At 56.0% G+C, this 17,665-nt stretch overlaps 1 protein-coding gene across 9 annotated transcripts; it reads right to left on the reverse strand.

The window, feature by feature from the left end:
- Positions 1-125: 125 nt before the first annotated feature.
- PLA2G15 (phospholipase A2 group XV) lies at positions 126-17,578 on the reverse strand. 9 transcript variants are annotated; one of them, XM_073796374.1, is made up of 7 exons: positions 16,418-17,578; positions 14,929-15,146; positions 7,501-7,657; positions 5,006-5,229; positions 4,657-4,755; positions 4,054-4,278; positions 126-2,040 (listed from the first exon to the last, which is right to left on the reverse strand). In XM_073796374.1, exons 4-7 carry the CDS (start codon positions 5,208-5,210, stop codon positions 1,529-1,531), a joined length of 1,041 nt encoding a protein of 346 aa, XP_073652475.1. In that variant the 5' UTR covers positions 5,211-5,229; positions 7,501-7,657; positions 14,929-15,146; positions 16,418-17,578; the 3' UTR covers positions 126-1,528. The 9 variants fall into 9 exon arrangements, with proteins under 9 accessions (XP_073652475.1, XP_073652474.1, XP_073652476.1 ...); XM_073796373.1 differs by having other exon boundaries at positions 16,333-17,578; XM_073796375.1 differs by lacking the exon at positions 14,929-15,146 and having other exon boundaries at positions 16,333-17,578.
- Between the last annotated feature and the right edge of the window lie 87 nt (positions 17,579-17,665).

Below are 17,665 nucleotides of genomic sequence, written 5' to 3' on the forward strand. Positions count from 1 at the left end.
TGCTGAGAGAACCCATCAAGGCCCCAGAAAGGTCAAGGTCCAGCCTCTGATTACCTGCCTCGCTAGTCCCCTCACCCTTCCACTGACTCCTTCCTCTCATGCTCAGAGCAGAGGCTAGGCCAGGGCACTTTACAGCATCCAGAATACTTTTATTGCCAGAATCGAGGTACAGCCTGCTCAGAGCCCCATGTGGGGCCCACCACTCAGGAACAAAGGGAGAGACAGATGCTGGCTATGAATGCAACAGAGAAAATTCTGCTTCACAGAAACCTTGTAGGAGCGAAGCACAGTCCAGCCTGACTGTGGCTTTGGGGCTCCACCCCAGAGGCTAGACCCAAGTCTTGGCCTTTAGGCACTGCCCACTTGGAGACCACCAAGGCAGATCCACATCCTCCATCCCTGCTATCACAGGGAGATCCATGCAGCACCTCTGGAGCAGGAAGAAAACCCCTAGGGGGCCCCTAAGGCACCTGGCTCTCTCAGGGGCCCACTCAAGTTTCTGGGCAAGTCCCTGCTGACTAAACACCACTGAGCTGCCTGGTGGGGATGGGTGCTGGGCAGAGTGGGCAAGAGTCCTACCTCCTCTCAGTCCTGTGCCAGCCCACGTGAACGCTAGAGAGATCCTGGGCAGGGTGGCAATGTGGTGGAGGGTCAGCAAGAGGGCAGCTCAGGGTGGCTCTGATTGGCCTTGGCTGCTTCCTTGAGTCCTCTTTCCTCATAAGTACCTAAAGGGCATGGCACCAGGCTCTGCTCTCATTCTTGAACCACAGCCCCAGGGCAAAGGGAGGCAGCATCAATACTGTGGGCAACAGCCCAACCAAGGAGATCAGGGCTCCTGGGACACAGCCCCGAGAACTGGGGGTCCATCTGCTGCCCAGCCCTGAGCTAGGCTGTTCTTAGAAGTAAGGGAGGTAGGAGTGAATGCCCCAGGGCCTGGGAACCATGGAGAGCGTAACAACCCACCCCTGCCTGCAGGGGGAACCGGGCTGCCCCCAGAAAGCCACAGTCAGGCTGTGTGAGCAGCTAGGCCACACAAAGACAGCAGCTCCAGCCACCCGTGGCCAGTAGCAGGCTGACTTGTGGCCAATGTGTGAGAAGGTACACCCTAGGGACCAGGAGCCCAACCTAGGGACCACAGTTCAGTAACATCCCTCACAAGAAAGCTGAGGAGCCAGGCCCTGGTGGGCGAGTGTGAAAAGGCCACAGGGGTAGGAGGAACACAAGGCCCCAGCACTGGGGATTGGGGTCAGGTGCCAGCCAATCCACCTGCGGAGCCAGTCCTGAGGTCACAATTCCACCATCAGCAGCATTCTTTCCAAGGGTCCCTCAACTAACTTCAGACTATGTCTTCCTTCCTCATTCCCAGAGAGGAAGGATAAAAAACCCAGCATTTCCCCACTTCACAACCCAAGATCCAGGGCCTTAGATGATCAGTCACAAACTGCTCAACTCATGGGCCATGGTTGCCCCACAGGCCAGGAGAAGCAGTGGTGGCCAGGCCATCCCAGAGCCCTGCCCAGCATAGGAATCAGGGCCCGAGGAGCACGCGTTTCAGATAGGCCAGGGTAGTGGCGTTGGCCAGCATCGCGATGTGCTCGGTGCCCGGCAGTGCCTGCAATGACACTTCTTGCTCCTGGTGGCCACGCCAGGCCTGGCACTGCAGGGCGCTCTGCAAGTTCACAGTGCCGTCACCATCACCAAAGCAGATTTTCGGGTCACGGTCCGGGAAGCTTTCATAGTAGAAGGAGTCTGGCGTAGGGACACCAGTGCCGTAGAGGCAGTGCAGTCGCACGCCAGGTGGTACCATGGCTTCAACCAGCCCCTCCGTGTCCTGCCGCATAAGCCAGCCGTCTTCGAAGCCGATGTCCTGGAAGAAGCGGCGATAGTCCTGCAGCGTGTAGTTGGCTGTGGGTGTGTGCACGAAGACCTTTTTGGGTGACCAGGTATAGTTGTAGGGCAGCAGCCAGCTGGTGGAGACGGCAGACCGCTGCTGCTCCCGGATCTTCAGGGGCCCAATGACCGGGATCCGGTTGTTGTCTCCTGCGGATAGAGGACTCCAGTCAGTCTGTGCTCGGGAATGCAAGCCAGCTGGGCAGCATGCTCACCGCCAGGGCCCTTGCCAGCCCCCAGCCCGGGCCTAGCCAGCACTCTGGCATCTCTATGCTGTTAACGAGGTGACAACTCCCCTATTTCCCTGTATTTTTGCTCTATCTAGGAAGCACATGACCAAGATTTGTTTCTTTCCTTTTGCATTTTGTCACCAGGGATTTAGGCAGCTCACACCCACAGGGTGATTCATGGTAAAAACAATACCTTCCCCAGAGCACTTATCACCCAGCCTGTGGGTACTGACCTTGTCACAGGTGAATCAGCAGGTGGGCAGCCCAAAGACACAGTCACAGTCCTCTTAATCTTTTATTACATTGAGCTATGTAAACATTTTTCCCCTTCCTAGGCTCAGACCTACATCCAGCCAGCCCTAGTCTCATCCCACCTACCTGCCTGGCACTGACCTGGGCAGCCAGGCCTGCAGGAGACAGGGCAGGAGGGGAGGCTGCAGACAAAGTGAGAGTCTTTCTTACATAGGAATGCCAACAGCACAAACGCATCCACCAGCCAGTGAGATCGCCAGAGGATGAGCTGGAACTTGGGAACAGGGGCCTCTGCCCTGCTCAGGACCCACAGCCACCCATCACCCCACCACTGACTGCAGGCCTTCAGCTCTGCCTGCTGGGGCCTGGCTCTAGGAGCCCTCAGGAAAGGGAACCCCTAGCTAAGGGTCCACGACTACCACCCGTCCTGTCCCACCCCCACTCCCAGACTGCCAGAGCCTGACAGCAGTCTCCCAGAATCTGAGGCAAAGCTCTAACTAAGGCAGGGGTCCCCAACCCCCGGGCCGCGGACCATTACCAGTCTGCGGCCTGTTAGGAACTGGGCTACACAGCAGGAGGTGAGCAGTGGGCTAGAGAGTGACGATTTACCCACCGCTTCCCATCACTCGCATCACCGCCTGAACCATCACCCCTCCCAAGCCCCCCGCCTCCTCCGTGGAAAAATTGTCTTCCATGAAACCATTCCCTGGGGCCAAAAAGGTTGGGGACCACCGCTCTAAGGGGACTCATGGGGAAGCTCTGAAAGGACCAGTACCTGAACTCCACCATGGTAACCTGTCTCAAACTCAGAAGGGCCCACATCTCTCCTTTCAGGTCCAGGCTGGACAGAGTAGGTAGCTGTGATGAGTCCTCACTATAATTGGATTCACTGTCCAGCTAATCCAGGGTGACGACTGGGAGAGGACTGATCACAACGATCAGGTGACCAATAAGCAGGTCAGGCAGTGGCAGTCACTTGAGGAAGAAAGCTCATCAGATGCTTGGTACAGCCCTGGCTCACATCCAGTCCTAGCAGAGGGAGGAAAGCCCTGGGGCTACAGCTGGTATGTTCTAACAGTCCTGAAAAGGCAAGTGGACTAGGGAGGAACAGGGAAGGAGGTGGTTTTCCCAACTGCCAAGCAAGCAGGCCCAGACAAATCTGCACCTGCTTCCTCTCTGTGTGGCCCACAGAGGCTCCCCGCTGCCACAGAGGGAGGTGTAACTCACAAACAGGAAACTGTAGCCCAGCCTTCCTTCTCTGGGGTGAAGGTGGGGATGAAGAAGTGAGGATGGGGGTTAAGAGAGAGGGAGAAGGCTCCTCCAGAGAACTTTGGATCAAACCAAGTAAGGCCAGCCAGGACCAAGCTGTGTGTGTGTGTGTGTGTGTGTGTGTGTGTGTGTGTGTGTACACGTGTGCCCTATGACCAACGGTTATGCCACTCCGTGTACATGTTGTAAGAAACCTACACAGATAACAAGAGTCATCAGCCTGAGGGGTGAATTTAGTAGTGTTATATTCTCTTTTAGAAAGAGATGTTTGGAAAAGAATACAACTCTGGATAAGGAAGGGTCCTGACCCAAGAGAAGAGACGTGAGGGTGGCCCAGGAGGCCACTGTAGAGGGAAAGAGAGTGTGCCATCTGATACCAGCACCCCCCATGCTGGGCCAGGCAGGGTCTTACCTGAGGCCAGGACGCGCAGGGTCTTGGCCACGCCCCCCCAGGGCGGACCCAGTGCCACAAAGGCATGGATATACTTGTCCTTCCAGGCCTGTGGCTGCTGCTGCAGAAAGTAGAGCGTGTACATGTTGCCCATACTGTGGGCAGCCAGCACCACGGGGCCCCCATACAGCTGGTGCATCTCCTCGATCATCTCGCGGAGGGCCAGGAAGTAGGGCCCGTTTTCATCTGCAGGCCAGAGCCAGGCGGGGGTCAGGCAGGAAGGGTCCTTGGGCCTGAACCACTGACTGTGTCTCAGGCCAGACCCAGGACTAGGTGGGTGGGGAGTGTGTGAAAATCCAAGTGGGGAGGGTCTGGTTTCCCCTCAATTTCCATGAAGGGAGAAGAAGCTCCTTTTCCCCTCCTCAGCCTCATTATCTCTCCCCAGGGCTCAGAGGCCCAGAAATCCTGGGCTGAGGGTGGGGGAAGGACAGGACCTGTGATGGCTGGGCTGGATGCCAGAGACACGGGAGAAGGGAAAGGCCCAGGGCCTTTGGTGGCTGTTACCTCCTCCTCTCCACCCCCCTCCCGCATGATCTCAGGGAGGAAATGAGAGCAACCACTTACTTGGAGCTCGGCGCCAGTCATAGGGGGCCCCCCGGACGTCCTCACCTCGTGTGTAGCCCCAGCCCACAAGGCTCTCCACCATGGTGTGGAAATAGGAACCTATAGACATAAATCCACAGGATTAGAGAGAGTACAGTCATTGTCAGCTGCCCACACCACGCCTGCCAAGGAGACTGTGACACCTACAGCCGGGAGATCCCCGAAGGAGTGCTATAGGGCTCTGTGCCCACACTGATTAGAGACGGTTCACAGGCTACCCCCACTCAAACCAACAGGGCTCCTCCCACTCTCGGAGTCCATCAGAACCTCCATCCCCATTCCCTGGGGGCCATGAGGAAGGGCTACACACCCACACTGCTTTTGCTGGGGTCCAGGAACTCCAGTGAGAAGGTCTTTCCAAAGCCAGGGACACGCACATCCACACCATCAGGAAACTGGGTGGTGCGGGACGTTCGGTTGTAGACCAGCCTGCCAGGAGGGGATGTTGAGCCAGTGACCCAGAGGTGACACCTAAGTTGGTGTCTCCCAATACTGTCTTGTGTCCTGAGCCACATTCCCTTCCCATCCTCAGGTCTGGTCAGATGTATAGGGGAGACCAAAAAGTAACAAAGCAAATTTGTAAAGCACAGATCAGAGTAACCACATCCAAATGAGGACCCCACCAAGGCTCACTCCAGAGACTGACTCCAGGACCCCTGTGAGGCAATATTCCCTTCTCCTCAATGTCACCCATACTGTCTAATGCAGGTCTTAGATATGGTTAGAGAGGGATCTGGCTGCCAGGCCTGGCTCCGCCATGAACATCACACTTGACCCCAAAAGGCAGGCAGCCTAACTTCACAGGCTCCCATTGCTCCATCTCCATGGATCCAGCTCCTGCCACCCACCATAACACAACACAGGGCAAAGGAGATGATGAATGCAACACACAACAGAACCAGACAGAGAAACCCCGAGCACCTGTGGCTGCTGTGTGAGTGGGTGGGCAAGGCCTGGAGACATGATGGGGACAGGGTGGTGGAAGACAGGAGGAAAGCCTTGTGCCAGGCCAGGAACCCTGCTCTGGCCTCCCTTGATACTAAGGAGGCAAATGTGCCTGAGAAAACACAGGCTAGACCTGCAGTCCCCAGTGGTCCTGAGTCCCACCCACCCTTAAAGATCAGCCACAGAAAGCTGACAAGATACCCAACACTGGCCCAAATCAAAGTCCTGGGGACGCACTCTCTCCAGGGCAATCTGTAGATCATCCCAATGGCCACTCAGCAAAGTTCTAGAAAGCCAAAGTACTCTGTGCTGGATGCAAGTCTAAAGAGGTCAGAGCCCAACAAAAGTAGATAAGCCCCTCTCAGTATCAGCCTGTACCTCCAACTGGCAATACCTGAGACCATGCTTCTGCACAAAAATAGAAATGCGGATCAACATCCCAGAAATAACCCTGATCGCACAAGGAGGAGGAAAGAGTCAACAAAGCAGGGGTCATAAACAACAGGGAAAGGCAGGGTGCCCAGAGAACCAGCTAGAACCAGCTAGTGTGTCTCCAGGGGAAAAAACAATCTTAATTTGAAAGACTCCATTCAGCTCAAATATTTATTGAAAAACAATTGTGTTTCTGGTCCTACAGCTTTAAAGATAAAAGAGACACAGTCCCTGCCTTCAGGGAGCTCAGGGTGGGCGGGAACCTTAGTTCAGAGGCACACAACTATGGGTTCAAATTCTAGTTTGTCACTTATTAGCTAAGTGACCCTAAGCAATTTTGTAACCTCTTTGAGCTTCCAGATTTCCTCATCTGTAAAACAGGTCTAAAAACAGCACTTGTTTCACTGGATTGCTGTAAGACTCAATAAAAGAAAGTATGTAAAATGTATAGTGTTTGCATTCAATAAGCAGTAAGTCTCATTACATGATTATCTTATTATGGAAGAAATATCCTAGGAAACAATGTTTGGCAGGCAGGGAATGCAGGTTAGAGGAGCAGGCATGTGGCCAGGGGGAAGGGGAGGTTAAGAGCTCTGGACATGGACTTCCCTGGTGGCAAAGTGGTTAAGAATCCGCCTGCCAATGCAGGGGACACGGGTTCAAGCCCTGGGCCAGGAAGACCCCACATGCCGTGGAGCAACTAAGACCGTGTGCCACAACTACTGAGCCTGTGCTCTAGAGCCCGCAAGCCACAACTACTGAGCCCATGTGCCACAACTACTGAAGCCCACGTGCCTAGAGCCTGTGCTCCGCAACAAGAGAAGCCACCGCTATGAGAAGCCCATGCACCGTTCGCCACAACTAGAGAAAGCTCACGCGCAGCAACAAAGACCCCACGCGAGCAACGCAGCCAAAAATTAAATAAATAAATTTATAAAAAACTAACACAGAAACAAAAAGAGCTCTGGGGATTGGCAGGGAGACTTCACAAAGAAAGCAGGCTTGGGTTTTAAAGAGTGAATGGGAGGGAGTTTATCAGGCAAAGGGAGTAAAGGGTGATTCCAGGCTGAAAGAACAGCAAGTGGAAAGGAATCCCCAAGCAGCTGGAAGGGGCAGGTGTGGCCAAGTCAGAGGCAAGGGAAAGGGTGGGGGCCAAGGCGAGGCTGTGAATAGGGGCTGGAGCATAGAAACCACAAATAGGGCCTGAGGCACTGGAGAGGGTAGGGACAGGAGCAGCAGGAAAGGGAAGAAAGTTCTGTCTGGGAGAGTGCCAAGGTGGCGTGGACCAGACAGAGGAAATGGGAAGGGAGAGAGGTCAGTGACGCTGAGCCTGAGATCTCTTGAGGCGCAGGTGAGATAGAAATGGGCTCTGGAGGCGTCTCTAGACCGGGTCAGCGAGCAGCGCCCCACCTGTGCCCCAGCCCCCACCTGATATTGTCAATCCAGCAGTCAATGATGACAGGCAGCAGCAGTTCCAGGTTCAGCCAGAGTGTGAAGTAGCTGTCTGTCCTCTTGGAGCAGAGGTAGTGCACGACTGTCGGCTTGTCCAGCTTTGCCTCCAGCTGGTTGCCCAAATCACCGGGCACTGAAGGGGGACATAGAGCATGAATGAGACCCTGGGCCTGGCAGGCTGGAAACCCAAAGGCCTTCTACCCACGGCTATCCCAGGCTGCAGAGTAGGTGATATCTGTGGGGCTCCTAGGCACAAAAGCCTTTCTGTGTTCCCCATTTCTCTGATTACAGGAAATAGGCTTCATTCAGCCTCCATGACCTTTCCTGAGTTCCAACTGGCAGATTCATGAAGCTGTTAATTAGGGAAGGGAGGGGATGCAAGACAAAGGAGAAACAGTCATAGAGAAACCATAGTGCAGCCTTGGGGCAAGGTCCTGGTTCCCCATCAAGGGATACACACACACAACAATATCTTTGAGCTGTTTTGCAGATACTGAAACCCCCACCGGTATGCTGCAGACCCCAGACACGCTGGAACCAGAAGGTTGATGATGTTGACTCCCACTCACCTCACCACCAACCGATCAGAAGAATTTCCATGAGCTGACCACACCCTCTTGAACCATTACTATCAAACTTCTCACTACCCTCTCCAAGTTGGGACACACAGTTTTGAGGGCATTAGCCTGCTGTGGCCCCCTTTGCCTGGCAAAGCAATAAAGCTATTCCTCTCTACTTCACCCAAAACTCTGTCTCCAAGATTTAATTCAGTGTCGGGGTACAGACGGTGGTTTCGGCTTCATAGGCAGGGTCTTGTATACTCTGAAAGAAGGATTGGGAAACAGGACAGAGCACTGGGCCACTTAACCAGCCAAAAATAAATCCAAAGAAGGCACTCCAGGATAGGCTCTGGAGGGGGGCAATGAACAGAAACAGTTGAGAGAAGCAGGCACCTGCCAGCCTACTGAGGTCCTCAGGGCTTGCTAAAGGCCAGAGCCCAGATGCTAAACCCTTCTAAAGGTTCCAGAGTGCACCTCACCTGGAGGGCCCTAGCATCTTAGCACACTTGTGCTGGAAATAACTCTCTTGAAGCAACATACCATTCCAGCTACAGCCCAATGGGGGTGGGTGTGACCAGGCTCCAAGGATGACTTCACTCTACTTATTCAGTCTATACAGAGGCCTGGGGCCCTTGTGACACTCAAACCCATTCCCCGCTCCCCCCTTGCTTCAGTGCCTAACATTCAAAGCCCTTCACAGTCCACTGACTCCCAGTGACTTTTCAGGCCTCGCCTCCTCCCGCATGCCATTCTCTTGACACCTTCCAAACCCCATTTAGGATCCAGTGTTTGGCTCTCTGGGGCATTCGCTGGCCTCCAGCTGTGAACACAGCCCTGCAGAGGACAAGCTCTCCTTGTGCACCATCCCACTGTGTCCTCAGTGCAGCCATGGGAGGGAGGTGTGGCACCTGCATTCACCTCCCTTCATGATGTGCAGAAGTGGGGAGTCCCCAGCATGACAGCCTCTAGATGAGATGCTTGTGGACTAGACAGGGCAGTGAAGAAACCTTGGTCACTGTTTCCACCAGAGAGGAAATAGCTGAAAGAGGAAGTCATCTGATCTGCTTTGCCTGGATACCCTTTGCCTGGCCAGGCTGTGTGGCCTCTAAAAATACCAATGGTCACTTCCTGGGTCCCTCTGTGCCTAGAACTAGATAAGAGCCATCCACATGCCTTTCACCTCAAGTAACACTGGGAAGAATATCCTTATTATGCCTACTTTACAGATAATGAAACTGAGACTGGGAGAGGTGGAAATAGCTTGCTATAGTCCCTTCCCCCACCCAGGGCCTTCAGTATCCCTTCTCTGGCCTCTGCTTCCTCTACCACCAATTTGAGTCCCACCCACAGAGACTGGTCACCCTTGGATGCTGATCCTCTGATGGCCAAGGTTAGGTCCCTGCTCTGTGTCCAGGAACAGCTTGTCTGCTGTCCACCATGGGGTTTCCCAGGATTAATGCCAATAGCCTCATTCTCTGAGAAGCTGGGCAGGTTACGATTCCAGTTGCTCAGTGCCTCTAGGTACAACCCGAGGCTCCTCTGCTGTGATCTAGGATAACTAAGAACTGAATGAATTAATGAGTGCATTTAGCACCAATACAGGTGAAAAGGCCTAGGACCAGTCTGGTCAGAGACCACACACTTCCCAATCCCACACCCTTCATACTCAGTACTCCTTAGGTCCACACAAGGCTCCCTGCAGGCTCCCAAGACAAAGTCCAGATGACCCAACCAGTCACGAGCCCTGCACCATCTACTCCCTCCCCCACTCCATTCCAGAGAGCCTGGACTGCTTAGCTCCCTCCCTCTGATACGTAGTTCCCTCTGCCTGGAACTCTCTCCTGGACTCAGCTCCAGCTGCGTACTCCAGGAAACCTTTCCTGACTGGGTCAGTGGATTCTCTGTGCCTGCCCAGCACAGACCTCACCTCTGGGAATCATCCTGCACGCTTAGGGAAGGCAAGGCCAAATCTGCCCAAACTCCATGGTGAACCTGGGTCCAGCATTCCCTGGGAGCATTTCCTGGCCCAGAGCTCCTGGTGGAGGACCCCTGGGATCACACTACCTGCTAACCCTACCCTTCTGTGATCTGCATCATCCCCATTAAAATACTCCCAGCAGAAAGAGCATGGGGGTCATGCTGCAGCAGACTCAGTATGTAATGTATACCTCGGCATGCCTCTGCTTTTAGGAGCCCTGGATGGCCACCAACACACTAGCTCTTCGTGGGAGTGATGGCCTGAATGAGGCACCCAAAGACCCCAAGACAGAGAGGTCTCATCCCTGCCACACCCACCACAAGGAAATACTACTGGCTCCTGGACAGTTGCCTGGGCCAGCAGCAAGGAGGAGGTAGGCAGGGGAGGTTGCCTAGCCCCAACATAGCGTACGGAGTCCAAGTAGGTCTGGCAGGAGTAAGGGTACAGTATGACATCTGTTCATAGCCATTGTCTCAACCCCTCCCTCTGTCTATAGCCATCCTCAGATTCCCTTGGGCCTCCTCCCTCAGGCCCAATGCCACATATTTGATAAGTTAGGGGAGAGCCCTGGTGGCAGGTTAGGAGAGCAATCCTTCCCCAAAGAGCTCCCTTTCAGTAATGCCCTCTGAAACGTGTCGGGCTGGAAGGGTGGAGGGAGACAGCGTCCAAGCCAAGCCCAAGTCAACGCTGAGGCCCCTGAGGGCCAACACCGAAGCCACCCTACCTCCTACCGGCCCTCAGGAGTGGGGCCAAAGAGCCTCGGTCTTTCCAGCTAAAAAATGGGGATGAGGCGAGGCTTGGGAATGAGATGAACAGGCGTACCGATGCGCAAACGGGTGGTAACCCTCCCACTTACCCCCATATTCTATAGGGTAAGGTGACAAGAGTTTGACCACAACCGCGCCCAGCATAGCAGGAAGTGGACGGGCCGACCCAGATGACAAGACAATCATACGCTCCCTCACCCCGTGCTTAGAGCAGATGCAGACAGCCCCGCCCGCACCCCATCCAGCCGGACGCACGAGCGAACGGACCCACGACTGGACGCGCGCCTCACCCAGCACCACCGGTGGCGGACGTCCAGCCGGGAGTGCCAGATCTGTGAGCATAAGGAGTAACAGGAGGCCGCTCGGGAGCAGGGCGGCGCGGTAAGGGCAGAGGCGGAGGCCCATGGCAGTAACCGCAGCTCCAGGTCCGAAGCGCGGATTCAGCTCTGGGGTCTCTCGCCTAGGCCCTGGCAGCGGCGACGCGCTTAACCCCGCCGCTCGCAGCCTTCACAGAGGCCGGACCAATCAGGACCCGCCTCCTGCAAACGGCCTGCCAATAGGAACTCTCCTTCCCAGTCGGCGTTCGCCGCCCAGCCCCTACTCATCCCTGGCCAACTCCCTTAACCGCGCTGCACGCCGAGCGCATCGATGTACCGAGGCTCAGCCTGGCTTTCGCGCACGCTCTCAGCTGATCAGACCCAGCTCCCGTCTGCTGGGTACCCAGCCCAGCCCTCGGTACCCTGAGTCCACGCAGCGCAGCCCTCACATCCCCGATTCCTGGCGCCTCCTTGACGAGGGATCTAGAATGCGCCGGGCTGAATGGGAATTCAGGGTCCAATGCTCGCCGCTACTGAACTACCCGGGTCAAAGCAAGAGGAAGAAGGGGAGAGGTGAGTCCCAGGCTGTTCTTGAGCCTGAGGAGACTGACCAGGACCTTTGGGCAACTCCCAAGTCGGTTCTTTGTACCCTGCCCCGAGGGCATCTGGGTTCAAGCTACACTGGCCCAGGGGCCGCGCGCGCGCGCGCGCACACACACACACACACACACACACACACACACACAGTCCGCCTGTTTCAGGGTCTGGAGTGTAGTATCACCCACCGCCCCGCGCGCGCGCGCGCGCACACACACACACACACACACACCCACCCGCCGACTAAACAGTTTGCTCGCCGGGTTAAGAGAGGGCTTGAGCCTCAATCCTGCGCCAGCCCATCGGTTAGTTCCCCTGAAGACCGGAAGGGGTGTTGGGCCCTCATGTCCCCCTACCACTCCCACCCCACGCAAACCGGGGATCCAGACAGGGCACAGACTCTCTGTGCATGGAATCGGGGCGGATAGAGTGGGCAAAGATTTGACAACCAGTAATATTCTGGTACCATGTGTCACTCTGGAATAGGGTGACCAGCATGTTTGGAGACTGGAGGTCTTGATCCTTCACACACCCCCTCCTGAGAGCCAGTCAATACCCTGGTCATCCCTGGCTGGTCCCAAGACCTCTATCCTGCCCCTTCCTTCCTCCCTCCCTCCCTCCTTCTCTTCCTTCCTCCCTCCTTCCCTCTCTCTCTTCCTTCCTTTCTTCCTCTTGGTCAACGGCTGACCCTTTCCAGCCTCTCTGCAGTGACCCTCAATGAATCTACTCACCGTCTTGGCCTGCCCCTCCTATATTCTTTTAGTGAAACACATTCGTGGTTGGAATACCCTCCTCTCTTAAGGTCCAACTATCTCCCACCTCAGACCCTGGCCCAGTGACCCCCTTTCAAAACCCCTGCCTCCCTCACCTCCATCCCAGGCCCCAGCAGAGGGGCTGCTGAGGACCAATCTGGTGCAGGCCCAGTATGAGAGACAATAGAGACCCTTCTGCCAGGGCTAGGACAGGCAGGAGTCCAGAGCCACAGGTTAAGTGGGGGTAGGGTACGGATCGGGACAGCCTGGGCTGCCTTGGACTCTGGCCACAGTCTGAATGTCTTGTCAGCCTTGCAGCCTCAGATGCCCATGGGCTTCTCAAAGGGTGGCCCTGTTCTTGGGAGCAGTTCCCTGTTGCCCCACTCCCATAGGCCCTGAAGATGATAGGACCATGGCCATTGGGGCAGGGGGTGCCAAGGTCTGGTCAGTAATAACCAGTGCTGGCACTATGGAGAGGGGTCAGAGGGTGAGGTTCCCTCATTTTCACCATGACCCCATCATTCACATGATCCCCTGGGCTGCAGACCCCGGGTCATCCTGGACTAAAGATACCTCCTTGAGTCTCAGACGCACAACTAGGTGGTCACCAAGTTTTGCCAGCTCTACCATCCCAAAGCCACATTACCCTCATCTCCATACTAGCCTCCTTACTGATGTCCTAACTTATGCCCTTATTCCTGTGGCATTAAACATTAAATCAGGCCCCATCACTGTCCACCTAACCCCATTTATGACCCTCTCATTGCATGCATCATATGCACCTCACTCACAGTGAGTGAGGACCCTGGCGGGTATTCTGGTTTCCCCCAACTTCTACTCTCCCTCTTCCCCAACTCTCTCATCTCCAGCCTCAATGGCTTCCTTGCTGCCTAGAACAGGATATCCTCATTCTCCCTCAGGACTTCTGCACTTGTTGCACTGGGACCACTTTGCAGACTCCACTTTTGGGGACCCAACTGATTTAGGTCTCAGCCCAGACATGATCACTGGCTTTGAAGCAGCTCCTGCCTAGCTCCCATTAGAATATAATTGCTGGAAGAGCAAGCCCCTCATTTGTCCTCCTCGGTTACCACCTGCATAATCCCTGGCACACAGCAGGTGCTCAATATATGTTGAATCAATGAGTGATGAACCCCCTTCTCTATAACCCTCTCCCTTTCCAAGATAGGGTCCTGGTGCCTGTCAGACCTAGAGAAGAAGATAAGGGACTGAGAGGTCCACAGGTTGGATGTGAATTCTGGGAAAGAGGGAGAGTGTTCCTGTAGAGCAGAACATTCTGAGCAAAGGCTAGAGGTGGGACTGAGGAGCCAGGCCAGTTGTGGTATCTTCCTCAGGTGAGAATCCAGCCAGCAGCCTCTGCCCTCCTCTGTAACTGGGCCCTCTGCAACCACCCCTCCCTCGCCCCAGCTCCAAGCTTCCCTACCTGAACCAGGTGGGTGGCTGGGCTTGGGGCAACCCAATCAACACCAGGGCTTCTAAGCTGGTGTGGTAGCCACAGCTAAGTCTATTTGGAGGCAAATGATTCTCCCTAAAGCTCACAGCTCAGCAGCCTCCTATTCCTCTGCTGCCAGAGCCTCCCTAGAGTCATGAGAGGCCAACACTGACCCAATAATGACAGAACCCTGGGGCAAGGGGCCCAGAACAGGGCCTCTAACCTGGTCTAGGCATCAAGGAAGGCTGCCTGGAAGAAGAATTATTAGAGATGGGTCTTGATGGATAAGTAGGAGTGTGCCAGGAAAACAAAGGGATGATGAGGTAGGTGGGTGCTCCAGGCAGGGAGCTTAGCATGTGCAGCAGTCTGTAGACCAGAAGAATCACAGCAGTGTAGAGCACAGTGGTGGGTGAAAGTGGAACAGAGCAGTTTGAGGGCCCTGAAGACCAAGCTTAAAATCCTGGCCTATGTCCAGAGAGCCAGGAGCCTCGAAGACTCTCAAGCGGGAGCTAAGTGGCCTGGGGGGCAGTGTCAAGGGCTTCCCCTTTCACCTGGGGCTTCCTCCGGTTGAGCCTTCCAGTGCCAGCTCCTCCTCCCTGCCCAGCAACACCTGGCTCCGTCTACAGAGTCAGTGCGCCCTCTGGTGGGTACTCAGAGGCTATTCGGCGGCAAAGGCGTGGAGATGCGAACCCCAGGGGAACCTAGTGCGCTTGCTACTCTGGAGGCCTGGGAAGTAAGGAAGGGTCGCAGCTGGCCCAGCTGGGGGCCGCTGACCGCGAGGGTGGGGATGGGCCTGGGCCGGCGAGTGTGGATCGCCAAGCAAGCACCCAGTGTCGAATCCTCTTCGATAGCGGAATATTTCCCAGGAGGGAACAAGGAGGGGGTTTTACACCATTCCTACACGCCCTGGAAGTCCACGAGAAGAGCCACACTCCCCTGGTGAGGAACTCCACCCTGTATCTGCCCAGACTTTCACGTACCTTCGGCTGGAGCGCCGGCTGCCTTAGTAGCAGGCTTCCAAGGGCTGAAGTGAGGATGGGATTCCGCTAGCTTGCGGGCAGGCTCGATGGACCAAGTTCATTTTTCCCAGGTACCCAGAGTACGGTTTGCCGTTGGAGCCTCGCTGATTCCTCCCGCGTACCGTATCTCCGATTCATTCATTCGTGATTCGTGAACACTAGCTAGTAGCGGTGTGGGGCTGGGGGACATTTATCAGTGAAATACAGAAATCTCAAACTACAGTGGGGACCCCTGCTAAGGAGGGATGTGCCTTGAGAGAGGAAAATTTGGAGGGAGGGCAGAGGTTAACTAGGGCAAGGGTGTGTTGGGAGGGGAGAAAAGGGCACAGATGAGACTCTAGTGAAAGGCCCTGTGGCCCCAGGGAAGGTTACTTTTCATGGATACGGGAAGAGAGCTTAGTCAACCATTCATTCATTCTTGAGCTACTACTATGTGCCTGGCAGGCCCAGTGATAGGCTCTGGGGTTGAGCCTTTCCTCCAGGATCTGATATTCTCGCGGGTGGGTGGATGGTGGGGTAGGGAGACAATAAACGATTTATCTTGTTAGTAGCTAGTTTAGTGCTGGCAGAAAGGAGACGAGAGCCGGCTGGGGGACAGGAGTGCGGGTTGTTTAGTATTAATGGTGTGATCTGGGAGGACCCATCTGAAGATGAGTAAGGGAGCTCAGCAAAGCAGGGGGCCTAAGGTTGTTTTAACGAATTTAGTTTTTCAAGAGTCCAAACATCGGGAATTGTCACGTAGGTGGAGGCGGTTGGACAGGTGCACGGGAGTTTTGGGGGAGCCGCCCCACGCTTGGGGTTACTACCCCGCAGGGACCTGTACACGCATGAATGCCTCTCCAATGGGAATGCGCTCAGGACGGCACCTCGAGGGGGAGGCTTCCCCGGGAACCCGGCTTTGAGACCCGCGCTGAAGGAAGAATATGGAAGGGCCCAGCGCGAAGGTCTGAAGGTTGAATGGATGGGGGGACCAGGAAGGGTGAGATTTAGATCAGGTAGCGCCGGGATGGCCCGGGGCTCTGTCGTCTTGGAGCAGAGCCCAGTCTGGAGCCTGAGAAGGGGCAATGCACGCCAGGGAAGTTTTAGGAGAGGCTGGGGTGCTGTTGGGGTGAAGTGCAATTAGCTGCAAGGGCGTGGCCGGGAGGAAGGCCCGATTTAGCCTGGCGCAAGCGAGCTCCTGGCTGGGTGGGGAAGGGGCCTTAACTCGCAGTTGCGCCCCGCCCACCGAACAAATATTTGACATTCCAAGCTTATCTAGAGGAGGGTGGTACCCGAAGAGCGCATTTCCTCCTCCCCCCGGGCCTGATTGGCTTAGCGCCTCCGGGGGTGGGGTCAAGCGGGTTGGCAGTAGGGTGGCGGTCTTACCAAGGACAGCGGAGCGTGGTCATTCGCCTACACCGCAACGGGAAGGGCTGGTCGCTCGAAACCGCTGGAAACCCAGTCTACTTACGTCTCCCTTCCAGCCGCCGTATCCCGGGCGCCCTCAGTCTGTTTATCCGCCAAATGGGGACGCGGTACAGTTTGAATTAGTGGGCAAGGCCTCGGAGGCGCCTCCTCTACGCCGGGTTCTTTCGCTCTCAGTTGTCTGAAGGTCCGAACGTAGCGCCCAGCTTGTCCGAAAGCGTGAGGTGCGGCTCCCGCCCCAGTTCCGTCTCGGGCTTGGCAACCCTCTGTGTCTGCTCCTGCCGGGCTGGAGCCCCTTCTTCCCGCCGGATTCTTCTTCAGTTTCTCAGTCACATAAACGGGAGAATTCGGGAAAATCCGGGGCGGCCTGGAAACTCGCCGTAAAGGAGCTTCACCAAGCCCGACAGGGCGAAAGTGTGCTGGGAGCCCTCCACGAAGGGCTGTCCGAAGAAGAGATGGAGAATTTGCGGCTCCCTTAGGCACATTGCACTTTTGCCTCTAGCCCCCACCGGCCAGCACGTTCACATCTCCAGGCAACAGGCCTGTTGTCAAGGGGGAAGGGCGAAAAGAGACGGCAGGCCTCACGTGCGGTAGGGGTGAGGCTCCTTGCCGGGACCATCCGGCTCAGCGCCGGGGAGCCGCTCTCGGGAGCTGGGGCCGGGGATGGGGGAGACGCGCTTCTTCCTTCCCCAGCACCGAGGCCTGCGCACCTCCGACCGCTCTTTGGCACCGCAGGCACTTCCTGGAGCCAGGCTAAGGCCCAGCCTTCGCACTTGTGTGCACAAACCCTTTCCACTGACCTCTGGTGAATACTCAAATGGGTTTAATGATCTCTTGTGCTTCCTGCCACCCTCCCCCCACGCCAGTCGACCTCTGGCGACCCCCCTACAAGCCTTTGGGTGATACCTGATAACTCTTACCGGCCCCTTTGACCTTGGGTGACTTCTTTTACCCCTCCAGACCCGCCGTCGTGACCCCCACAGCCTCCAGGCTGCCTCCTGGTGATTTTCACAAGTCCAAAGGACCCTTACGGACTAAAAAAGGCCCCTGGTTTTACTCTTTCCTTAGCGGAGGCCCGGTGGGGGAGCGGAGAGGGAAGGGGGTCGCCGCAGAAGTCAGGCAGGGCCCGCTGGGGGAGCGCGAGCCCAGGCCAGCCTTGTGAGTGTGCGCGTGTAGGGCTAGAGTCTAGCGGCCCTCCCCCATGGTTCCCGGGGGCCGCCCTCGGTCACGTGGCCGGCGGGGCCGACAGGTAACTCGCCCAGAGAGGGCGGGGGCCGGTAGCCGCCCCGCCCCG

This window comes from Tursiops truncatus, chromosome 19 (genome assembly GCF_011762595.2).
Source record: "Tursiops truncatus isolate mTurTru1 chromosome 19, mTurTru1.mat.Y, whole genome shotgun sequence".
NCBI lineage: Eukaryota > Metazoa > Chordata > Mammalia > Artiodactyla > Delphinidae > Tursiops > Tursiops truncatus.

What these genes read in the sequence shown, in the direction of transcription:
- PLA2G15 (XM_073796370.1), bottom strand. Translation starts at nt 11,234, where the DNA reads ATGGGCCTCCGCCTCTGCCCTTACCGCGCCGCCCTGCTCCCGAGCGGC. An exon ending in TGCTGGATTGACAATATCAG is followed by an intron (nt 5,230 to 7,500) that starts GTGGGGGCTGGG and finishes ACATCTGACCAG; the next exon opens with ACCTGAGGATGGGAAGGGAA. An exon ending in TGACTGGCGCCGAGCTCCAA is followed by an intron (nt 4,279 to 4,656) that starts GTAAGTGGTTGC and finishes TCTGGCCTGCAG; the next exon opens with ATGAAAACGGGCCCTACTTC.